A 25,921-nucleotide genomic window follows, 5' to 3' on the forward strand; every position below is an offset into this window, starting at 1 on the left:
ACAATCAGTTTAACAGTACCCCCTTCTCATAGGATAGCTGAACAGTGTCATGTCTGTTGGAGCCCATGCAGATGCTTAATGGAGCTGATCAAAGATGCCTAGTGAATTCACTCCAATGCATTCACGACCTTTCAGCTTGCCAGAGGAACAAATGATTCCAAGCTCATTATGGTCCACACCCCAGAGCTGTGAAAGACCATGTTTACTACATGAAAAAGTCACCACAAAAGACTTCTTCATCATCTCATTATATCTGATACAAATTTGGAAGACTTCAAACAATTACAGAGAAGGGAGCAGAAGTACTGAGCCAGAACGTGGCGGTGTGGCACGCTCTCGCTTGCACTGCTGGACAGACCCTGAACTCCCCTAAGCCCCCCCAGCTCCTCATTGCAAAAAAATCATACAGCAGCTTGCTCTTCCCTGTCTTGACATGCTCCATCTCCCTCAGAAGAAGCTCAGCAGAGGGGTAACACCACTACTGTGGTTAGTAAAGCCTCTTCATCACTACACCAATATTTTCAAGGAAGAAGTAGTTGAGCTTAAGATGGATCGGACTCAATTCTTCCCTGAGCTTGAACTTCATTCAGTAATAGACTGGTGGGCTATAAAGAACTATCAGGGACCAGCTCAAATATCAGCAGCTCCAGGGCTACTCTGAACTTTGGCTGCAGTGGAAGGTGCTTTGGGGAGGTTGTGATGTTGCATCAATAGAGTGCTATAATTCTCCGCTTCTTTTTCTTGCATTGCTCTTAAGATGGGGTGGAGTAAAATACACCACACATCATCCACCCCCTGTGACTCTGAGCCAATGGGGAAATCATTGTCTGCTAGAGGAGCTCCCCACAGACAGAACATATGCAGAGCCTAAACCCCAGGCTCTGACTCCTGGACTTGGCTAATTCAGCCAGAGCTAAAATCCTGCTTTATTCTCACACAGTTCTGACTGTGGACATCAGGAATATAGAACATATAAAACATATAGAAACATAGAACATATAAAAAGCTTCCTAGCCAGAGCATCTACCTTTGTGCTTCAGTTCAGAATGGGAACTTGTAAAGCAAAGCTCAGATCACCTCTGCTACCACTTCTTTTTATGGTGGAGCAGTACTGGAGAGCAGCAGTATTGCTTATGAGGATACACCAGAGGATGTGCTCCAGACACGCCAACAAGTTTCAACTCCTAGTGAGTGCAGCACTTCTGACTCCAACTGGGAGTAAAATCACCTTACGCCCTTCTGTGGCTCCACCAGACTGTGAGATACAAAGGACAGCACAACCATGTTGTGGGCTAATTAAGGGCTTAAGAGACAGGGATGGAGAGGACAGGGAGAAGATGGTCCTTGCTGAGCCAGAAGGATGCTCTCTGTTTCTGTCTGCTCCTCTGTGTACTGCAAATTCTGGTTACCTTGGAAAAGCAAACCTGAGGCAACAGCAGCACGTTATCTGGAAACCTACCAGCCACACTGAAAATGGAAATGATTACAGTGGTCAGAACAGGAAACTACACTGGAAAGCTCTGCAGTGAAAGATGCCATCCATGACCTCCCTTCAACATCTGAGAGTTTACCAAGTCGAGTCAACAAAACCAGGTGGAAAGATCTAAGGTCAGATCTAAGGGGAGAAATGGAAGGCTTGTTTAAGACAAGCAAAATTTTGCCACTGACTTTAGAGCCAGCATGTCACCTCTTCTGTACCAATTCCCTACAGCATTCAGTAGGCACTCCTGAATGGACACAAGCTATTGCTTTCTTGTGTGGATTCAGTGCTTCTGTTTTATGGGCACCATGAATGGGAAAGCTGTCTGCCTTTTCCTGCCTGGGTATTACATCCCTCAAGCCTGAGCACATGCCAAGGAGCTATGGTAAGCAACCACTGGAAACAGCCTCTGCCATCTAGAGACAAAGACATCAAATATAACAAGAAGGTGTGTGTGTGGGCCCCCTACAATTTTCTTTAATGAAAAAAAAAAGGGGGAAAAATATCCCTGCTACATGCTGAATAAATAAGATTAGAACAGAGATGTGTAGGGAAAAGTCATTGCTCAGGCAAGCAAAAAAAATTTGACTGCCTTGGAATATTTTGCAGTTTACAGTCATGCAACTTGCCAAGGAAAATAGGAGTGCACAGACTGATACTGTACTTATGCTGCTGTGGTCTTCACTCACAGTCTTCAGCACTTGCCCAGCTGCATCTTTCCTTTCTCACAGGGCAGAGCTGGGCATGGAGTGACCTTTGGGTGCCATGGAGCAGCCTGGTCCTAGGGATGCTGAGGTGTCTTCTGTCAAACAAAGGACTTGCCAGCATGGGAAGGCTTTACTACTCTGAAGAGTACAATCATAGTATCAGCTAGAGGAACACTTGCTCCAGACTAAAAGCATCTTCTAAATTGGATTTAAGTCTCTTCCAACATGAAAACACAAAAGCCAACCAACAAATAAACCCAACCCAAAACAGACTATTGATTATTCCTGTGTTTTGAAGGCAGAGAGCTGAGCACCTGAGGTCATTTGGCCAATGCTACCCAGTAGGCAAGAGATTCAACAATAAAATCCATTCACAGCACACTGTGACACTTCCCACAGTGCCAGGGTTTCTGCCTGTCCTCAAGAGGTGATGGAAAAGAGTCAAAGTGGGAGGAAATAGAGAAGCAAACCCAGACTTGTATGGGCTGGCATCATTGTTCCTATAGCCAGACCCAAGACAACACTCAGCACAAAGCCCTGTCCTCGCCAACACCTGATTGCCCTTAACGCACCATCTGCTCTGCTGGCATGAACACCCCTCCCAGCCCAGGCTCACAGATCTCTGGGGTGCTGGGTGGTCCCCCTGGCACTTTATGGCCTGAGCTGTAAAACAAACCCAGAAAAGGTGACAAATGAAAAGAGCAGCTTCAATTCAACTAACCCCAGCATCCTAGTCCAGTACTGGAGCTTGGCATCACAAGTATTAAGAGTCTTTGGCACATTAAGTGAGACCAAGGCTGGTGGCTGAAGAAGGATATTTCTACATCCACACAGTCTCCAAAGACCCAAACCAGGTTGTGAAACTTGTCCTAACACAGTCCTGTGCACAGCAGGAAACAATCAATCTTGTAAGCCCCTAATAAAAAGAAAGCACTTTCTTTCCATGGGGTAAGCAATAGCAGTTTAAACCACAGCAAGAGTTCCAGTGACCACAGTGTCCTGATTTATTGGCTCTCACATGTCTGTAAAAGCTGTTTTTTCACTGCCTCTCTCCTCCTGCCTGAGCCTAAAGGACAGAGATGTTCCCCAGGAAAAAAACTAGTACTATTCAACCAAAGCAAGCAGCCTAAGAATGACAAGTGGACTTTGTTATCCCACCCGTTTCATTACTGTAAGCAACAGCACCTCTGCTCCTCTCTTGTGCACTGCTCCAGCAGCCTCAGGAACCCAAAAAGAGAGAGAAAACAAGGGGCAGGAAGCTCATTTTATGGTGCTGGCACACAGGCAGGACACAACTGGCAGCCCATTACAGGAGATTTGTGAGATTAAAGGCCACAGCACATTCAGAATCTCCTGACCTTCCCAAAGTGGGTGCAGAAGGGATTTTGGTACAGCAAATCTGTGGTTTGTCAGGGTGCAGCTCTTTTTCCAGGAAGGTTGGTCCCTGAAAACTATGCTCAAGAACTGGGATGACATAAAAAGGAACCTTATGAAAAATATCCATTGAGTATCCTGCCTACCCTGCAGGAGGGAATGAACATGCAGAGAAAGACCAGGACCAGGAAGGAATGGCAAACAGCAGCAGAGCTAGGAGGAGAATGCTTGACTAATAAGTTCTGTTGGCCAAGAGCTGGTGGGGAGCTCCTTTGCAGTGGCTGAGGTCAGGTACGACAAAACTGTTGGCTCTATCTCAAAACTGGGAAATGCAGAGAGGAGGTGGGAAATAGTAACCCAGCTGAATGGATTTCATGTTATCTGAAGAAGTTTAATGAAAGAAGCAAGATGAAGCTTGAAGAAGAGTTGGAGAAAAACCATGCAAGCAGATGCTTTGCTCTAAGTAAGATCTGGGTGATTCTGTGCTCTCCTGTCCCCAAGCAGAACTTCACAGTGGTTGTTGCAGTTCGTCCTCACTGCGTTCACTGTTAGAGGGGGAACTGAGACACAGAGAGATGCAAACGGATTTATCCCAGGAATAAGAAGTTCAGAGCTCAACCAGTAACTAAATCTCTATCTTTGTGATCCTACAATAGTGCCTTAATTCCTTTTCATCCACACTCCCTGCAAAGGACATCCTTTCATACACCGGGAGCCTCCTGCTGAGAACAACCAGACCTAGACAGACACTGGAACCAGCTCCTCTTGCACCAGGCGACTACATCCGCCTCCCCTCCCCTTCTTTTCTTCCTCTGCTTAGAACAAACACAGCAGCAGGCCCTTTCTTGCTGTTGTCAGGCAAAGGGCTACTCTGTCTAAGCAGATGTCACCACTGCTTGTCCCTTGAAGCAGCTGTCCTCAGGGAAGTGGAGAACACTGGGATGCACCATGTCCCTTGCTTCCTCGAGGACTTTTCAGGTGTGTGCATGTGGGTGGGTGCGTTGTATGTACACAACATCTGATTCATTTTAAAGCTTTCTCTCTGATGGAGTAAGGGAGGCAGTCTGGCAGCTGCTGCTCCAAGGAATCCTGGCAGGTCTTCACGCCAACAGAATCCTTCTCCAAAAATAGGACTTTATTTTCCTGTTGGCTGAAGGTGAAGCTGCTCAGACCAACCAGCCCTCCTGTCTTGTCTGCGAAAGACTCTATTTGCCAGTTGGCTCTGGCCAGGTGAATCACTGCCCAAGACTCTCCCCAGGGATGGAGCTTTCAAGTCAAACAATTTAAATACTAATATTAAAAGAAGGTGGTGTTGGAGAAGCAGGGCTGAAGGTGAGAGAAGGCATTCACTGGAAAAAAAAGAGGAGAATAAACAAGTGTAGCTTATGTTGGCAGCTTACACCTCTGAGAGCATTCTTGGTGGAGAGAGCAGACATGAGCCCCTTGGCAGGTGGGCATGAAGGCAAGCAGGCTGCTCAGACCCCATGCTGGTTCCTAGAGCATTGAGAGCCACCATAAAGGGAGGCTGGCAAACCCCACATGCACTGGCTTCAATGCACACAGCAATGTGGGAGCATTTGCATTCTGCTCAGTCTAGACCTGGGACTGTGACAGCTTTCATCCCTGTGAGGAAGGAAGATCTCAGGACCGTTGGTCCTGCTGTAGTTCTATTCCTTTACCACCCAAAAGGGAGGTTTGCTCCCTCTCCCCAGGAGACTTCACAGTTCCCTGTCACATCCTCTTTGGCTAAAGATTTCATGGAATTTCTAAACACACCTATCCCTGCAGCTGTGGAGGCACAGCCCTCCTGGGCAGCCCATTCAACCAAATACAAGCAAAAACCCCCTGAAGCCCTTTCAGCTGAACATCACTGAGGTTATCTGACAGCCCCTTGACCCTCTTGCCCTTTAATGCCTGTGTATGACTCTTCCCCAGTCTGTGTGCAGGTTGCACAGACCCAGTTAACTAATGCTGAAGAGCACTGGATCTGCCACCACTCTTCATTATTTATGGCCAAGATTTCCAAAGCAAGCAGCCTCCTATTTAAGAAAGTCGAGCAGCTTTGGTGACACAAAGTATTTTCAGACTCAAAAATGGTAGAAGTTTTCCCTTATATTTCTAATGAAAATAATTCTGAGGCTTTGATCTGATTTATGAATGAACATTTTCCTGAAGCAAGAAAGATGATCTCCTGTTTAGAAGAACTTGCTTCAATTCTTCATGAGTATTTTTGAATGACAACGGACAGACAAATCACTTAGGGACATTCTTGGAAACAAACCATCTCTGAGTCTGTCTCTTTTCTTTCAGTTGAAATTGTGGCCATTGGCACCTTTCAAACTCTTTTCTCTGTGTTTTCAAGCTCTTTGGTTTCCTCATTCTGTAAAATATGAACTGTGTGCCAATGTTGTCCACCTTGCCAGGCTATTTGGATGATGTAATCAGGAACACAGGAACACGTTCTGATACCAGTGTGATAAGTAACCATGCAAGAACCTCACCACAGAGATCTGGGAAACTCCAGACATGTGGAACACATCTTGGGCCAAAAAAAAGAGATGGCAACATTTGCTCTGGGCTTGTGCCTGCATTTCAGAGTGGTGAACCAGACCCAGAGGGGAAGAGAGACCAGCTGCCCAGTTTCAGTGTCCAACTTCAGCATTAAAAAAACCCAACCCCAACTAAAATAAATCACTGCCTGCTCAAAACAAATCTATTTTAAAAGTTTAACTTAATAGAAAATTACAGCAAAGAATTGACTTAGATGGCTAAGAGGAAAAATCAATTCACAGACTAAAACTCTCTCAGTAACAGAGTTTGGTTGGTTACTAATTCTCAAGACCTCCGCTTGCCTCTTTGTGGAAGCAGACTGTTTAAAAGCATGTCTTGTGCACCCACACACTGAACTGTCACCTAGCTCAGTGGGAGACCACAGTTTATCCCTACTTCTTTAGAATTGTTTTCAATTTTTAATTACAATACTCCTTTAAAATGTTTCTCAGAGAAGTAGAGCTCCAGTCTTTCTTCCTTTTTTCCCCCCTTTTTTCTTTTTTTCTCCCCAGGTAACAGGGTCTCAGTGACAAGAGAGACATAGATAGACCCTTAACAGTCCCTGTTGAGCCATGATCCTCAGTTCTGTAGGTGAGAGCTCTTGGGGTGTATGTCTGTGCTATGATACTGATGAGAAAAGCCAGATGGGCTGCCACTTTGCAGCCCCAGTGAGCTCAGAGGAGTCAGCTGGGGTTTGGCAATTACTTGTTAAAGAGGAGGTGCTTTGAAATGCAGTTATCAGTCTCTCGAATCTCAACTTGTGTGGTGCAGGAGACTCTTGCTTGCTTCACTCCAAATGCAAGGAGGGACCTCAGCTGCATCCAAAGCAGAGAAAAGATTGGAGCAAGAAGAGAGCAGCTGTGTATCATCTTAGTCCCTGGGGAGAGGAGCAAAATTTATTTTCTCAGTAATTTGTGGTTATGCCAGCCTTGCCAGACACATGGCAAAACATGTCCCCCATTGTTTACATGGACAACAGCTGAGACTGAGCAACTTGGCAAAGCCCCACATGCTTACTATGTTCACCACTAAGTTATCTTAGCCATATATCAAAAGGCTGGGGGAAGCTGTGAAATGAAACCTTCCCAACCCAAGGGCAGCTCTGGGTTTGGTCACTGGTATCTCCCACATGTCTTTTCACACGATGCCACAGCCTACCCGCACTGCTGGGGAGTACAAGGGTATCACAGGCACTTCTAACAACTTATCAGAGGAAGGAAAACGAATATATTGAGCCTTGGTCGTCACCGGAGGCAGCAGCTGATACATAACTTCGTAAGTCAACACAGAAGAAGACAGCAGACATGAAAAACAGCCTGGCAAGAAGGCCCTGCTGTGTTACATACTGAGAGCTGGCACAGGGGCCCCTGTCTGTGGTCAGCTTGTGGGAAGCAATGTCAGCTTCGGCAGCTTGCCACCGTGCTGATGCTCACAGCAAGTACTGAGCCTATGTTGGAGTGGCTGCGGATCACTGCTGGCTCTCACAACCGCCATGCTGCGGTTGACAGGCAGAGGGAAGGAAGGCTTCTGAACTCACCTAGGCACTGCTCTCTGATACTTAACCCCCACACACCACTTTGCAGCACCTCCTCCTCGACATCTGCACAGTAGTCCTTAGCATTTGCAGGCTAAGTCTCAGCTGCTGAGTTGAAGGGTGAGCTGAGCGTTATCCATGTTTCACACACACTCAAGAATGGTTGAGCGGCTTGTCTGAAGTTGCATGCCACTGGGAGAAATCAGGCCCCTTATCTTCTTCCTCCTCTTATTCATTCACCAAGCAATGCAGCATCTCCCCACCTTGCCTTGGCAGACTCCAATTGTTCTCACAGGCAGAGGTGTCAGCCTTCCTGGCCCTGTATCCTGTGTGCACACCATCCCTCTGTGCCTGCTACTTACGTGGTCTGCTCCACCTGTCAAGCTGTCACCTCAGAGCAGCACATCAGCAGCATGTTGGTGCTTGCCAAATGCTATGCAGAACCTGATGACAAAGCCTGCACTGTCAGGAGGGGTTTGCCTCCCTGGCCTGAGGTTGGCAGATGGGCAGGAACCCCACCATGGCACCAAACAGCTGGTGGCACACTCACAGCAACAGGAAGACCAAAGAGGGAGAGCATTACTGATGAGCACAGCCAGACAGGCTGGGAAGCCCAAACGTCTTCTTGTGGTATCAATGATTCACTTACACTATTGTATGCCTACACCTTCTAGCCCTGGGGATGATCTGATCCAGTGCTGATTTGTAATCCAAAGTGATAGACCCTTTGGGCCAGGGCTTTTCTTTCATGAGGTGTTCACTTGGTACCTGACACGGTGAGAGCTTGAGTGTTGCTAAGCCCCAGGAATGGAACCAGCAGCACCAACAGCTTTGCAGAAAAATATAAGGAAACCTCAGTTATGTTTGGCTACACTGTGAACAGACCTCAGACAAACCCAAGAATTACCAAGTATGTCTTGGAACTAAACTTTGCTCCTTCCTTTCTATTTCTTTTAAAACGTTACTACGAATAATACATATTGCATGCAAAAATCAGGCATAAGATAGTGGAGCCGGGCAGTGTTGATACTCCACATGAGAGAGCTACAAGCACACACCAGTAATGAAAATGAACATAAACTGAAACAAACCCACCCAAACCTCTTTGGACATATTTCCTAAAGGTTTGCCTTTAAGTAGCTTTCTCTAACAGGACTTGGACTGCTGAAAACATTGCACTGTTTGAAGCTTAATACAGTCTGCCGTGCAGCCATTTCTGACTTTAGCTACCCATCTCGCACAGCACAAGGAGACCACATCACTTCTAGCTCTGTGCTTCTTGAATGATGGCTAACTGTATCTTCTCTGCCTGCAGGTTATCTCCCCAAGTGACAGTACATCTCCTTTCTAAAGATGAACTAGGACCAGTACATTCCCTATGCATGGCAAGATGGAGGATAACAACCGCTCCTGTCAGTCCTTACCCTCAGCACAGCGCAGACCACAGCCCTGCTGCCCTCACAGCAACAGGACCTTCTTTAATTCACTGTTTTATCATATTTTTTTGGAGAGATGCTCAACTGAACACTAAAAATCCACAAAAACACCGTAAGAAGCCATTCTTTTCAGTCACTGCATTGGCAAGACTTCAGGTTTAAGCAAGCAGCCACTTCCAGCCTACCTCTAAACCAGGCAGCAGATCCGGAGACACACAGCCTGGTGTTATTTCAGTCTCCCTGAAGCACAGTGCACAGTGCTTTAATCATAAGTCTCCCTCAGCCCACCCCCAACCCTCTCCTTGCTCAAGAGTTCTCCAGGATCCACATGTTAGGAATGCCCTTGCCTCCTGCATTGCTGGTGCACTGCAGGGAGAGCAGAGTGGGAGGTGGAGTCAGCTCCTTGCATGGCAGACTCACCGTGTCCCTCACAGCTCTGCAAAACCTAACTTCCCTGGAAAGCTTTCAAGATCTGACTCATGTCCAGTTCTTCTATTTTAATCATTCCCTCTTACATCATTCTCAGAGGCCCACAGAGTCACATGCAAACTCCCCCTGCTCCCCTTCTGCTGAGCACTTAATCTGTTGCCTACTCTCATCCCAAACAAAACTAAGTAGAGAAATATATTTGATACCAACTACTCTGTGCTCCATAGTGTTTTCCAGCTTCGGATGGCAGCTAATAATGGCCTCAAAGGGCTCTCCTTTGCAGTGACGACACTGAAACAGAACAGCAACGGTAGCCACGCCAGCAACCCCGGCGATACAAGAGACCAGAAAAATCACAGCAGGCTCACTCACACTGGAAACCAGATGGGACACAGCACAGGCCAGGAGATAAGTGTTGGGAAAGGACCAAGTCAGCTGGTTCCTGCTTTCCATTCTCCCAGTGACTTCCTGAATCACTCTGGATGTCCCTTAATCTTTTTGTTCACACTGGGAAGTACAAATCATCAGCATCGGCCCATTCAACATTTCTTATTAAACCTGATATCATGAAACGGGGATGGAGCCAAAACCCTCTGAAAGAGCTGAGTACAACAAAGGTGCTGATGCACAGCCACTTAATCCCTTCTCTAGATCCCAGCCGAAAAGCCTCCACGCATGAGAGATTCCCTGCTGATCTCAGGGGAGCCCCTTGCTTGTAACAGTGACTGCCAGGCCAAAACTCTTGCCTGGAGGATTACAAACTGTAGCCAAAGTACAGCTGGAATGCTTGGAGCCTCCAGCCTGCTCTGAGCAGAAATAAGGCAGAGAGCAGAAACCCTGCACCTAACGACTGTTGCTTTGTTTGTTTGACTCTGGTCAATGAGTCATCCTTACAGCCACTGGGTCTCTGCAATTATTCATCACATAAGGTATTGGTGCAAGCAGTGCCACACAAACCCATGAGATCTGGTACAGATTGCCATTGCTGCCCTCTCCATTCTCTCTCTCCTCTCCTCTCCATTCCAGGGAGAGAAGACCAGCCAGCTGGGATGAATGTGGCACTGTTGGGATGTTTGCATGGCTATGGCTGTGAGAACAGCAGCAAGCAGTAGGCGTGGGACTCCTGGAAAGCAGGCGTTCGCATGCAAGGGTGACAAGGAGAGCGCTGGATTTTTCCATGTGTGGGTGAGTGGACATTTTGCAAGGAGCATGTGAGTGCAGTGATGGCAGGAGAGGGACTCAGGCTAACACGAAGGACTAGGTGCAAAGCAGCAAGACACACCGGGGCACAAATGTGCTTGACCTGATCTCTCCTCTGACTCCTGGAGCCAAAAACTTGGTACTTTTTGCTGAAGGTGGCAGGCAGAATCACTTGGAAGTGATGGGAAAAGTTTCTCTTTCTGTCCTTCTGCCTCTTTCCCCAACTCCTTCCACAACTATTCCCACCTGCTGTTATTTTGCTTTCTGTTATGATCAGCACAACCCCCTTTCTTCTTATATGCAACTCTCACAGTTCCCACTTTGTTTTCAGCCCTACCTCTTCCTCCTGGCCAAGCTCTCAAATTTACTTGGTCTCCTTACTCCTCAAACATGTCTTATCTGACCTGTGACTGCATTAACTCTGTACCACCACCAAGGATAAGAAGGCTTCTATACAAAAGTGCACTTGTGTTATTCAAATCAGGATGGTACAAGGGTTGGAGAGAATCACAGCAGAGTGGGAAACATGGTGGGACGGAGGGTTCACAGAGCAGTAGATGGAACAGTGCAGGCACAGACACCTGATGGAGAAGTAAAAAATGCTTTCAGAGAAGAGCTGGAGGATAGATTGGAAGGCATTGCAGAAGAGAATCTGAGAAGAGTAGGATCCAAGGGAGCGTGGAGACAGTGAGAAAAAGAACAAAAATGCCTGAGAAATGGACAGGGTGTGGAAGACAGGGAAAAAACAATTCTGTATCTTCAATATTCCTCCCATTTGAGAAAAGAGCCATGGAAAGGCTTGTTTGACCTCCCCATTTAGTTCCCATTAGAGGATATGAAGGGACCCAGCCAAAAGCCAGACGTTTTGTTTCCAGTTTCGTTCAACAAGGTCTGCATAATAGACGAGGAAAAACTTTACCGGCCTACCCATCTTGCCCCTCTTCCCAGGAACTCCAGGGATCCCCTGCAAGGAAAACACACAGAGAGAAAAACATAATAGGTCTGGTTGAGAAAGCAAACAGCCAACCAACAATACAAAACAAAACTAGAGGAGAAAGGGGAATGCAAACCAGGCTAATGACTACGGCATTGTTCGGGAATCAAAATGTCAGCTACTTGCAGTCAGCTGCGAGAGCAGAAGACAATTAACCTTCACCCACTAACTATGGCCCTCCCCGAGGAGGACACACGCAGGCAGCATCCACACCCAGGGCAACAGGCTGAAGCTGTGCTTAGCAGGAGCAGTCATTAAGCTACTGGTCTGGAACCAAAAGAAGGCCACCGCCAAGGCAGTCGCTGGAGAACTCGTGTTTATGTTTCTTATTTAGTTATACAAGCATTAAATCAGCGACTCTGGAGTGCAGGGTAGTCCCCTTCCAGGCAGGCACACACACACACTCACTCCCACATGCTCCTGGGGCCTCTCTTGTTTCTGGACCTTGCATTTGAGGGAGAAAAAACTGGAATCAAACAGTCTTCATCTCACAGGGACCTTCCCTGTGGTGGGAAGAAGGGATCCTTGCATGGGTAAAGATAAGGCAGGTGGGGGAACGTGGAGGAGGAGAGCGAAAAAAGGAAGGGAGGTCCTGCAAAGCTCTGAACATGTGGCTTTGGAGAAGGCACAATAAAAGGAATGGGGGGAAGGGACGATACATGGGAACAGCAGTCACAGCAGTCCATCCACAAACCCCAGTCTTGACTGCCCAACTTGATGCAAATGAAAGGAAAGCCATTGTCAGACAGGCCCAGGCATTGGTCCTTCCGAGAGCCAAGCTCTTTCCAGACATCTCCGGTGAGGACAACCAAAATACTAGGACACTGTGGCTGGCATGTCATTCCTGTGGGAGCAGGGAATTTCCATGCACATCCTGCTCACTGTGTCTCACTAAGAAGAACTAGTAAGAGGGAGGAGGAAGGCAAGTTTTTAAGTGAAGGAAGATATAGAAAAACTCCTCTCTACTCAACAGGGAGGTCTGAGGATCCCATCTGAAGCTTAGGTTTTCCTGAGCTGAACGTGAACGTCATACAGAGACAGAGGTCTTCATGCAAGAGTAGAAACAGGCTAAAGAAGGCATGGTTAAACATTAGGCATCCTTTTCTCTTTTCAGGAACAAGGAATACAGAAGGTTACAACAGACTCTGTAGAACTGTATTGAAGCAATTCACCAAGGTTTTCTTCATAAAATACTCACTCGTTCTCCATCAGCCCCTGGGAGACCAAACAATCCTGGGAGACCAATATACCCCTAAAGAAAAGAGGAAAGAAGTAGTCAAACACATTTCTCCTTTAGCAGCCAGTCAGTCTGTCTTTCCTGAAGAGTAGAGCATCCTCCAGCGTTGGTCAATGGCAGCCGTGATGAAATAAACCTTGAGGCAAGTGTATATGCCCATGGACTGCATGGTGCTGGCTTCCACGATGTAGTCCAAGGGCACATACCCTCACACCAGGGATCATGAGGACTCCAGGCAGGAAGAGGCCAGCAGGAAGAACCCTTACCTGGGCTGGCTCTAAGTGTACCTGAGGGAAATGGAGCTTGGTTCAAGGTTAGCAAATGTAATCCAGATTCCTACACCTCCTATCCATGTCTCCAAGGGCTCTTTCCCTGCCTTTGGCACTCATTCTCCACTGTGGTGTGAAAATGTCCTGTTGCATCAAGTCCTTTCTGCTTGTCTAACATCACATGGTGGTCACACAGCCAGCCCCTTCTCATGCAAACACCTCTTCCTGGCATGCAATGCTGCCCAGCACCCTGCAGCTGAGGGAGGAGCAAGTCCACAATGGTTCTGCCTGAAGCCTTTACCTGCAGATTCTGTTGCACCACCAAAACCTTTTGCAAAACTTATATCAACCTGAGCATCAAAGACCTTGCTGAGACAGGGAGAGGCTAAATGTGCCACTTCAGGCTCTTTGGATGCAGTGTACAAGGCTCAATGTGTACATACAGACCTCTGACACCCAGCTGTAAAGAAGCCTCCTTTGCACCAATGTGTTTCACAAACTCCTCATCAGGCAGCACATTTTCAAGTGTGCAGTATCTCTCTACATCCTTGAGATCCTACTCAGATAAGACATGCTGCATAAAAATCCTCTATTTTCCTTTCCTTGCAACAATTGGAGCCTTGTGTTTAATCCTCTTTGCTCAGTGGTTAGTACAAAGTTACCTTGTGTGCTGGTCCTCTGCAAAGGACTAAATCGTGCCAAGCAGGCAGAATCAAGAGGAAGTGAATTTCAGCAGGGAGCCCCCTCAGTGGCACCTCACTGTTACAAGAGCCAAGTGTTAACACTGATTTTCTCTCATCTTTCTTTCTCCATCATCACTAATCTCTTACTGTCAAGCTCACTGAAATTTTTCACCAGTCCATCCCTTCCTTTAGGGATAATTCCTAGCCTGGAAATGTGACTACATTAAAACCATGCTGTCTGCTTTTGCCTCCTGAACCCCAAGACAAACCATGTAACTTCTGAACTACTTCCTGTAGAAGAAAAATACAGAGGTGGGGTGTGAAGAACAGTCCAGACCTGGGGCTCCCTCAATCCACAAAGTGCAGATAGCTCACCTTAGTACCTAATTCTGAAAGACTGCATTTGAATTGAGAAAAGGCTTTCTTGGGTAGCTATAAATATTTCAGTCCTCAGTGTTCAGGATTGCAAAAAGTGGGAAATCATTTTCAGTTCTTATGTTCTGCACATACACCACATGACAATTCCAAGAGGTCCTGGTTAGGCCAGTCAAACAGTTGCCCCAGGGAAAACTTCATCACTTGCAGAAGCGAGGTGAGCAAGCCTGTGCTATGTCTGATCTTCCTCCCTCTCCTGCAGGACACTGGACATGCCATCTCCCTTCCCAGCTCAGGAATACAGCTAGCTACGGGGTCAGCATTTGTTTGTTCCTTGCAGTTTTCCTAGTGATGAAAGCCAGCTGGTTGGGTTTACAGAGAAAGTATCACATGTTAGAGAAATGGGGGATTTTATTGGCCCTGAATCCTATTGTGAATTTATAATTGCAGGAAAAGAACAAACTGTGTTTAACAAGAGCCCTTAACTGGTAAAAAACAACGATCCTTTGCAGGGAGAATGAGCCTCCAGCAATTCACTTTGGTGAGAAAACCCAGGCAGGACAGAGATATTAATGTTTGTATTTGCACGTGGCTTCAAGATGCCGGCTTGCTGTTCTGCATAATATAAATCACTCCCAAAGCCAGGGCTGTACCCAAATGAGCCCATATTCAGTGTGGCTGAAGATTGCTGAACCACACTTATGTGGAACTAAAGAGGCCTTTGGGAGATGGGGCTTGCAGAAAGCTCAGATTTTGGTCTTTGGTAGGAATTTGTGTGCTGTTCTTTCCTCTCCTGCAATGTGAGCTCCGAAGGGGCTGACTTTGTCTCAACAGCACTATCGGTGAACTTTCATCTGGGTGCATTCCACATTGAATTTTAAAAGTCTGGTAGTGCTTCAGCAAGCAAAGGGGTGCACAGCTCACCTCCCCTCAATCCAACAAATTAAAGCCACTGGCCTCAGGACTGCAAAATTAGGCATGAATTTCCCAGAGAAGACTTTGGTAAAAACAAGTAGGGAAAAGCCAAATAAAAGGCTACTTACCCGACTGCCTTTTGGACCAGCTTCCCCTATGGGGCCAGGTAAACCCTAGAGCAGAGGAAAAAAACAAAGACAAATGTGGACAGGGCTTTCACTCAAGCTAACGAGCAGTGCCAAATCCCCAGCACTGTCCCTGTGTGGTTTCAGCGCCGAGTCCAAGGCATATCAACAAAGGAGGGGAAAAAAAGGACAAAATGATACAAATAACAGATCTCCCATTGTTGGGGAGCTGGGACTCTGCAGAACCTGAGACTGCTGCACATAGTGAGCCTTCCCCGGGGCTGAAGTAGAGATTTCTGCTCATAAAGGCCAAAAAGGCTAATGCAGCAGGGTGCAGGGAGGTTGTGTTACACTTCAGATGCGATGCACAGTGATGCTCTGTACCCAACAGCTCTCGGTTCTTTTTGCTGCCTAGCTGAACACAACCATTGCAGATGATAAATGTATTTCAATACTTGTTTAGGGAGCACAAGTGGACCCTTATGCAGTGAGAAAGTCTCCCTAATTTCCACAGCCTACAGTGCCACTTGGCAGTGCAGATACTACATATTGGCCACAATAACCCCAGGCAGTGCTACAGGCTGGGGTCAGAGTTGCTGGAGAGCAGCCAGGCAGAAAGGGACCTGGGGGTACTGATTGAGAGTAGGCAGAACATGAGCCAGCAAGTGGCCATGAAGGCCAATGGCATCCTGGCCTGAATCAGGAACAGCATAGCCAGCAGGAGCAGGGAAGTCATTGTGCTCCTGTACTCAGCACTGATTAGGCCACACCTTGAGTCCTGTGTCCAGTTCTGAGCCCCTCAGGTTAGGAAAGATGCTGAGTTGCTGGAAGGTGTCCAGAGAAAGGCAACAAAGCTGGGGAGGGGTCTGGAGCACAGCCCTGTGAGGAGAGGCTGAGGGAGCTGGGGTTGCTTAGCCTGGAGAAGAGGAGGCTCAGGGGAGACCTTATTGCTCTCTACAACTGCCTGAAGGGAGGTCATAGCCAGGAGGGGGTTGGTCTCTTCTCCCGGGCAAGCAGCACCAGAACAAGAGGACACAGTCTCAAGCTGCACCAGGGGAGGTTTAGGCTGGATGGTAAGAAGTTCTTCATAGAAAGAGAGATTGGCCATTGGAATGTGCTGCCCAGGGAGGTGGTGGAATCACCATCCCTGGAGGTGTTTAGGAAGAGTCTGTATGGGGTGCTTGGTGCCATGGTTTAGTTGATTAGATAGTGTTGGATGAGTGGTTGGACTCGATGATCTCAAAGGTCTCTTCCAACCTGGTTAATTCTATTCTATTCTATTCTATTCTATTCTATTCTATTCTATTCTATTCTATTCTATTCTATTCTATTCTATTCTATTCTATCCTATTCTATCCTATCCTATTCTATCCTATCCTATTCTATCCTATCCTATTCTATCCTATCCTATCCTATCCTATTCCTATCTCTTTCCAGCATCAACAGCTATGGAAAGAATTGAAAATGCATTCCCCATTTTTAATTCTGTGCTTATTGATGCATTGTGGTATTGTGAAAAAGAACCCTGCAAAAATGCATAATGAATTTTACATGTTCATTGTCTCCTAGCAAGTTCCCAGGTCAATTTAGTCTAGTTCCAAATGCTGTTGAGCTTTTTTGGAAGGGAAGGTTAAAATAAAGAAAAGGCTAAGTCGGTATTTTCTGTAGCTGGCAGCACTGCACACTCAGCCTGGGATCTGAAAGGCAGGTTGTGCTCTTCCCTGACTCATGCATTGTTGCCAAAGGTTTCAGCCATTGGGGTGAAGCTAAGAATTCTGCCTGTGATGTACAAATCAAAGCAGAGCCAAGCCCTCTCTCCCATCGTGCTGTGGAGCCAGCACAGCTGACAGGAGTAACAAGTAGTAAAATCTCAGTGAAGTAAACAGCATCCAGACATGCTGGGGAAAGCTGCCTTTAAAAAGAAAAAAAAGGAAAAAAAGGGAAAAAAAAAAGTCACATTCCTGACCCAGATCACATTGTGAGAAAGCACTTTTGTTCTTGGTATGTGGAGTGCAAAGATTTCCCTCTGCTTATCTGATGGGCAGGACTCTGTTGAGAATTGCTGAACAGCCTTCATTACCCTTGTATGTCCAATGGAGCATGGACCTCTCCATGTTAGTCACCCAACACACATTCACACCTGGAAGGTTCTTTGACATGCAGATCTCTAAGAGCTCTTCAGAGTATGAATGGAACATTTAGTCAGGTGCACAAAGTTCTTATCCAGTTCTACCACCTGCACTCTCCAGTGTGCTAAGCAAGGTGTCCACTGAATTTTCAATTCAAACTGGATCCCACGTTCTTGATAGTCTGAAAGAGGGAGGTGAAGGCATGTTCTGCACATCTAGCTCATATTCAGGTCAGGGGTTTGGAACACAAGCCCTATGAGGAGAGGCTGAGGGAGCTGGGCCTGGAGAGAAGGAGACTCAGGGGTGACCTTATTGCTCTCTACAACTACCTGAAGGGAGGTTGTAGACAGGTGGAGGTTGGTCTCTTCTCCCAGGCAGCCAGTACCACAACAAGAGGACACAGTCTCAGGCTGTGCCAGGGGAGGTTTAGGCTGGATGTTAGGAAGAAATTCTACACAGAGTGAGTGATTGCCCATTGGAATGGGCTGCCCAGGCAGGTGGTGGAGTCACCATCATTGGAGGTGTTCAGGAGGAGACTTGATGGGGTGCTTGGTGCCATGGTTTAGTTGTTTAGGTGGGTTGGATTGGTTGATGGGTTGGACGCGATGATCTTGAAGATCTCTTCCAACCTGGTCTATTCTATTCTATTCTATCCTACACTTCTGGGTAAGAACTTGCATATGAACTCACAACAAGTCTGAGACTGCTTGGGGTCTTTGACATCTGTCTAGCCCCTCAGGTTAAAGGGAAAGGGAGATACTTTCCTTTAAAGGGAAAGATGGTGAAATACAACATTAATGTGTCCAGGTTAGATAACCAGGATAAACTCATTTCACTTCAAAGTTTCACAGAGGCCAGGTCTTCTGCCCCTCAACAGATTCCATTTAGGGTCTTACAAATTCTCCCTCTTCATTTTCTTCCTACTACTCAGCATCTTACATCAGTAAGACAACAAAGAGTCCAGTCTTGATCCTTTTTTCTTTGCATACTCCTCCATTCCTAAAGTTATCTCTGTGCATTTTCTTTCAGAATGAAAACAAAGACCTGATTTTCTTTCCTCATCTATTTTTTTTTTGGCAGCTGCAGATATGGTTTTTATGCATATTTATGGTCCATGCATAATGTTATATATATGTATGCACAATTATGCTACTGAAATGTACTGGTAAGAGCTTATGTAAGTATTTTCTTTCATCAATACACTTTTTTTCCTGTCCCAGGTTTCCAACCTGCTCAACTTCAGGTGCAATTTGTCCCTAAGAGCTTGCAGCTATGTTTCTCTGCAATGCTTTTGATTAATAATTTTTTTGCCCCCTCATTTCCTCCTTTCATTATATTGAAGCAAAAATTGATCAGCTTTTGCTGCAGAAGTTAAAGTTTTATCTATCACAGGTATACAATATTTGCCAACAACCTTAATGCCCCCCAGAATTGAAAGCCTGTAACACTGATACAACACCTTGGACAGGGAAGAAGGAAAATATTCAGACACATTCTAGAGGTCTGCACTGTCTCTAGTGGGACATGTGTTTAGTGGGGCATATATTTAGCTACCTGCACACCCAAATCCCTAGTCTGTTCACAGCACGATGAGATTTACTGCACCTGCCTGCCAGGATAACCTTTGGCACCTGGGCTTCCATCTGGTCCTCGTTGGCCCTTTGGAAAGAGAAAAGACAAAGCACAGCAGGTAAGGTGAATGTCACACTTGGGAAAACTTTTTAGCTGCTTCGTTCTTTAAGCTGGAGGGAAAGGAGATGGAAAGGATTAACCAGGAGCAATTTGTAGAGAAGAAGACAACGTTAAGGGTAGAGAGTGGAATAAATTAATGAGAGGGGGAAACACACAGAAGCCAAATCAATAGGACCCATGCATTAAGCAAGTGGTGCAATTTCTCTTTCTCCCCCCATGTGCAGTGAAAGTAGGAGATAGTTTGAAACAAGGAGGCTAAGAGAAGGTGTAAGGCTGCATGTATATCTGGCATATGGAACCGTTTTACTGGTGGAGAACCACTGCCAAAATTCTTCAGAACTAAATGGATTCATGTATAATATCCTTTAACATCATTGCTAACAGGGCCTGCTATTCATTGCATTCCCCTCTCCTCCCCCCACCCCCCAACTGCAAACATCAGATTTAACCAAATAAAAAAGGGGGAGGGAGAGAAAGGGAGAGGGGGAATGGGCTTTAGGAAGGGAGTTTCATGTTAGTACTTAGTATGATGTGGTTAGTAAACTCCAGGTGAAATTAATGTAAAAGGAAAAATAAAGGGGGAGTAGGGCAAGCTGGTATTTCTTCCACCACATAAACTTAACATTGTTGAGCAATAAAAATTAGGAGGGCAGTCTCCTCCCACCAACCTGCTGATGCTTGGTTGGTGTATGTGTATGGCTGCCAGCAGCAGGAGAGCTCTCTGCCCATCCCTGTGTGCGCCAAGCCTCCCCTGGCAGGACAGGAGCTGGCTGTCCATGCCAGGCAGGCTGCACAGAATTCAAACCAGCATCAGAGTCAGCAAATCCCCCCCCTTTAAAGGTTCAGTGCTGGAAAGTGGGAAGACTCACCTGGTCTCCAGGATGACCTGGTGGTCCAGGGTAGCCTTTATATCCCTGTTGAAATAGAATGAAAGAGACAAATAATAAGGAAAAAACCCCTCACTAATAAAATAATCTGGTTTGAATTTACAGGTGGGACTAAAGTTCTGAGGAGAAGCAGGCTATTAGACATGGGATACCACTGCAGAATCACACTGACTTTTATCGTGTTGCTTTGTGCCTGCATCACCCAAACCCTGTTGGGGTCTGGCCTAGTGGTTACTCAAGAAGGATCTTGGTTCATGAATAAATGTAACAGTTACATCCACTCTCAGAGCTCTCTGTAATCTACACATTTAGCAAAGCTACTCTTAATCCTTAGGAAACCACAGGCTTGCATGGTGAAATGTTGGCTTTGGGCAAGTTGGAGAACTCCATGGGTCACATTTCAGAGCACTCAACTGTTGCTTTAGAGCTTGGAATGCCATAAGAAACACCAAAATAACTATTGACTGTCATGGGAAACCTCAGGGTTTTTTTCTAGCTTGAACTTGTCCAGCTTCCCTCTTTTTTAATCCAATTATTACAAGGTATACAATCATAGAACTGTGGTTTGAAGAGACCCCTAAGATCATCAAGTCCAACCTTCAACCTAACACCACCATGGCCATTAAACCATGTCCTAAGAGAGACAAGATGCAGAGTCCTGCATTGTGAAGCTACCTAAAATGGTGAGCAAGCTGTCTCTTAACCTACTCTCTCTCTGCTGAATGAATTAGGAGGAGTTTCTTAATCCAGTTTGTTGGCTGGCAGGTTTTGCAGGCTTCAAATCATTCTTCAAGGTCTTTCATAAGCCTGCCTCAGTTTTTCACTTTGGTTTTTTGGATTATGTTTGAGAAGCAGGTGCTGGAACAGGACAAAGGTAGCCTGTTCCACTGCAGCATGTATTATACCAGAGCTTGCTTTCTCCAGGACTTAGCTTGGGCTCTCTTCAGACACAGTAAGTTCTGCAAGTGACAGGAACTTCAGATAGTTTACCCTATTCTTTATTATCCTGCTTCAGGTGATTAAAACAAACTCACTTCCATCAAGTGGAGTCAGAGCAGGTTAGGAGATACAGAAATGACTGTTTAGCTGGGCTACCAGCAAGACTTTTTTAAAAGGAAGAAAGTGTAACTTGAAACAAATAGGAAGAGATAATAAACAAGAAACAACCCTTCCACAAATACCACAGAGATCACAAGATGCTTTCAGGGTGGGTTACAACTGCTTATTGTAACTTGGCCTCTGCTACTCACCCTGTCCCCAGCCAGGGCTCCTGGCACACATCACCTGGCTGTGAAACCCAGAGGAGCATCCCCTGCTCTAGAAGTCATAACCAAGCCCTGGCCAAGAACTTGGCCTTTTGCTTCACTCACCAGATGAACCCAGGCCTGTTCCTCCTCCCAGGTCCACACCTCTGCATAACAGCCTTTTTATTCTTCCCACGGGCTGCTGTAGAGCTGCAGCCTAAGCCTTTGCTGGCAGAAGTAAGTGATGCTCTCAGCCATCCTGACTACTGCCCACTCCCCTCTGCATTCCTCCTTGATTGTTAGTTCAGACATTTTGGCCTGGAAAGATGTTGATTCCCTTTTCACCAATTCTCTCCTGCCCATCCTTGCTGATGTATCATGGCTACACTTTAGACTGAGCTGCACCTCCTCAGAAGGTGACCTGAAAGACCCCTTGGCTACTGCCTGGCCCTTATCTGGCACTTCAAAAGGTCTTTCTCCAAATGCTGCTAGTGCCTTTCAGCCAGCAGCTCCTAACTGGAAAGGTCTCAGCAGCTCTTGGAGCACGATCAGCAGACAGGATTCCCTGCCCCTTTCCAGGAATATGCCCCATGAGATCTTCTCTTGCTTATCCTCTCTCCCTGGTTCCTTGACAGAAGCTCATCAGGAGAGAGGATGCTCTGTGCTGGCTGTGTGTCTGGCCTGAAGGTGAAGGCATGTTGTGAAGGTCTAGACACACCTGAGTGTCCTGGCCAACCCCCCCGTGTCTTCCAAAGAGAGATGCCAACAAAACAGCCCTGGGTTCAGCATCTCTAGATGAGGTCTGGGATTTTGAATGGAGCCAGTGGGGCCTCTGCCCAGCTATTCTGGCCCCAGCCTTGAGCAGGAACTACCTTTGTCTCCAGACAAGTGGAGCACCTACTTGCATGGATACAAATATTTACAGAAGTCTCTTCCCCTCCACTGGTAAGAAGCAGGTGCCTAACTTGACTGCTCCAAGTCATTCTGGTCTGATTGGGTTCCTGCAGGACAGGTATTCAAGCCTGCAATGTCCACCTAGAACAGGTGGTTAGATGGTAGCCCCTTGAGGCACTCAAATCATGTGGTGAGCTGAAGTTTGTGCCAAACACCACATTGCTGTCTCTAACAGTAAGTGAATGGCACTTCAGTGAAACATGTAGGCAATCCACTACTATTGCATCCTATTAAATATCCTCCTCACATATAACAAGCTCTAGGAAGCTTTGAATATGTGTTTCTTCATAGTATGCTGCAATGTTTCTGTCTCAGGTTAATTATAGTGAGGAGAGACCAGAAAAGCCTGTGTGTGCTTAAGCTGGCTGCAATGTGAAAGTATTTACCTGCTAAAACCCTCTTCAAATAGCACTGAAATGACAGGGCAGAGGGTATGAAAACAACTCCATTTGCTCTTTTATCCAGACACTTCCTGATGATTACAGGGTGCTCAACACAAAGGGCTGTGATTTAGAAAGGAAATTGCACTCCAGTGAAGGATTTACTCATCTGTGATGATATTTATAATCCCTGCTCACTAGCTAAAACTGGATCATCCTGCACTTTGATAGGAAATGTGAAGAGTAAAGAGCCAGGGAAGGAGATCTCTGTGGCAGGCTGTGTTTTGAAGCACTGACCAAAGCTCAGCTCTGTCTTTACTCTCTGAGTGACTTCAACAAAGCTGTTTCTCTCTCACTGTTGCTGTCCTCTGCAATTGTGTATTTTGCTACAACCATTTTCTCCTCTGCAGCACTTGATGCTGGGAGCAATGATGTGCTCTGCTGAGATGTATCTGCAAGGCAGCTGTAGACTGTAGCCCGCTGCCAAAAGCCAAAGTCCTTGCAGGCAGCAAAATAAAGGGCAGAGGGGACAGTCAAGTCCTGCCACTATCCCCAAGGACTGCTGGTAGCAAAAGCAACATTTGCTGCATGGAGAGGACAGGAATGAGACCTGCTGCTTGAAAGGCAGTTTCATATACTCATAGATTGGTGCAGGCAAAATGACTTTGGGGTGCTGAGATCAATCTCCAAGCCTACAAAGAGCAAAGCTCTGCATTCACAAGGCAGGGGCTGTGGTGTGAGCCACAGTATCCAGAAACAGATGCTGCTTGGTTGTGGCTCCAGCTCATGCTGCTGAGCCAGTTGTTTCATTTAGTGAGAAAAGCATTTTGTTTCCTCTGGTGAAATATTTTGCCTATTTGAAAGTTTCTACATGGTGTTTTCAGATCAAAGCCCTCTGAGCTCCTCGCACAGTCCCTCCATGGAGTGAGCGGGAGGGATGTCCTTTTCCAAGGCGTCGCTGCTTTCTGGTAGCCAAGATGTGTTGCTCACCTTCAGCCAAACACCAGCATATTTTCACTGGGAGAATGCCAGGAGGGAATCCAGATAAAAAAAGAAAAAGACTTTTTTCCAACCATTTCTCCAACAGCTGCATTTTTTTTCTTCTTAATGCAGGATGCTAATAAAAGCCAGGTTACACCAAACCCACTGCCCGAGCAGTGCTACTGGGAGGTGGGGTTTTTAAGCTGCACCAAAGGAAAAATTTCAGCATCCAGCTTGCTCATTACTTGAAGAAACAGAAGCATACCCCTGCTGTTGCCCTGTCCTAGGGGAGCTGAAATCAGATGTGAAGGCCATGTGCTGGACTCAGGAATGTTTGTTCAATCTCCTATTCCTTCTCCGCTTTTTCCACTACAAGTCCTTCCACTCCTGACATTGCATTTTGCTGATCATAACCACAAGGTTTTGTTTTATGAGCTGTTATACCAGGAAAATGGGATTCTTTGCACCCTATTTGTTAGAAAATGTTTGTGACAGCAAAAGGTTGGTAATTAATCACTCAATTGCTCCTAGCTCCACACAGCACCCCAAGCATGACCAGTCTTGGGATGAATCCAGCCCCCTACTCTTGGCAATTTTATTCCAATATAAAGCATACAACCAGCAGTCATGGAGAAGGAGAGTTTGTTTCAGCCTCCTCCACACCTTCTTTCTCTCCCCAGAGTCTTAAAGCATACCTGAGTAGGTGTTTGTGTGGAGCTAATTGGTCTGAGGAACAGTATAACTTCAACCACTCATTGACTGATGAAGTGATTGAAACAAGATGCTAAATTTAACTGTTCAGCTTAGTTAGGTCAATACTGGCCTGCTGAGGAGTCATGTCCACTGAGCCCAGCTATCAAACAGCTCCCTGTAACAGGACCAGCTTTCAAAAAACCAAACCAGCCTACTAACATAACCTGGAAATGGAAGGTCAGCTGAAGTGTCCTTGATATATGGAGGTTATAAGTTCACTGTATGGATTGCTGAGGTATTGCTGTGCAGACTTGAATGCAAGGCTATGAGCACACAAATGCTGCTGCTATATGAAGGCAAGGATGGATCTTGTGCTTCATCACTACAAACCTTTCTCTAGGCATAAGAGTGCTGTTGGTGACGTTAATGCTGTTGAAACAGCAACATGAAAGGAAAGAAAGTAAAACCTGGCTAGTGCTGTCAGTCTCCATGAGAAACAGAGAGGGCACACAGAGATACTTGGTTTGAAATGTGCTTTACCAGGAGAGACAATCAAGGTTTCCTCAGAGTTTCTAAGCCTGTTCAGAATCCAACCTTTGAGTACTGACGCCAGCTGGAGATCCATTTAGTTAACGCATTGGCTGAACCAGATCTAATTTCAGCTTCCTGATGAAGACTCGGTGTCAGGGTGCAGTGGGACATGGAACACAAAGAAGGAACAGAAATCTGGGCCCAGAATTTCATTTCATACTCTTACATAGTCTTGCTGGTACAACCTTTCTACACCTGCAAATCAGGCACCAGACTTCATTATTTTTGTTTTGCTGGGTTCTAGGACTTTTAGCCTGACTGAGAGGAGAACCTTTCAGAACAGATCTAATTCGTTAGAAAAAGAATGCTCTTACCTTCCTACCAGGTGGTCCAGGGAACCCAGTCAAACCAGGTAAGCCCACATCTCCCTGCAGGAAGCAAACAAAGTTGGCTTAGTTTTCCCTGTGCCCAGTGCACTGTTACTGCACTGATTTTGCTGACAGCAGGACCCAGCTATTAATATTTCTGATTCCGATTGCAACTCTCCAAAAAAACTGCGTGGGTGAGAAGTGTAGATTTAAACAACATCTCTATTAACTGGCTCATATAAACAATAAACCCAGTTAATTAAGGGCAGCTGTTGCTTTTTGCCAGCAGAATGGATGCTTTTGTGTTTTGCAGTGATCTCATTCAGTCACGTGCTTCACTTGCCTTTCGATAGGCATTTAAATAGCCAGGGCAAGGAGATTTTAGCTTTTAGATGTGGTAAGAACAATAAGCACCTCCTGCCAAACCCAAACCACACTGGTTCAGCCCATGGCTCCAGTGCTGATGGTATTGATGGGATAATTATTTAACCTGCCTACAGCACATGGGTTGAACCTTTGCAGGCTGCCAGTGTGGGAGGGTTTTTTCCAGTGGCCTGTGCCATTGAAGAGGGACTGCATCACATCCCAGCTTGCATACCCCAAACCATCATAGGAACAGAGAAGTGTTTTCCTGTGTAACCTCCCTAGCATCCAGTCCCTTCATATAAGCACACTTTGGCCTCCTCTGATTAGGATCAAAAACACCTTTAAGTTCTCTAATGCTGTGCTGTGCCTGCTTACTGAAAATGCATTT

At 46.2% G+C, this 25,921-nt stretch overlaps 1 protein-coding gene across 1 annotated transcript in view; it reads right to left on the minus strand.

The window, feature by feature from the left end:
* Positions 1-25,921, minus strand: part of COL27A1 (collagen type XXVII alpha 1 chain) — a 167,681-nt gene that overhangs the window by 97,375 nt on the left and 44,385 nt on the right. The window contains exons 7-12 of the mRNA XM_009907077.2: positions 25,174-25,227; positions 19,999-20,043; positions 19,043-19,096; positions 15,312-15,356; positions 12,903-12,956; positions 11,630-11,674 (exon numbers count right to left, since the gene is read on the minus strand). Of these exons, the coding sequence (XP_009905379.2) occupies positions 11,630-11,674; positions 12,903-12,956; positions 15,312-15,356; positions 19,043-19,096; positions 19,999-20,043; positions 25,174-25,227 (297 nt within the window). The remainder of the gene's footprint in view (positions 1-11,629; positions 11,675-12,902; positions 12,957-15,311; positions 15,357-19,042; positions 19,097-19,998; positions 20,044-25,173; positions 25,228-25,921) is intronic.

The sequence above is a fragment of the Dryobates pubescens genome, chromosome 29, assembly GCF_014839835.1.
Source record: "Dryobates pubescens isolate bDryPub1 chromosome 29, bDryPub1.pri, whole genome shotgun sequence".
NCBI classification, from domain to species: domain Eukaryota; kingdom Metazoa; phylum Chordata; class Aves; order Piciformes; family Picidae; genus Dryobates; species Dryobates pubescens.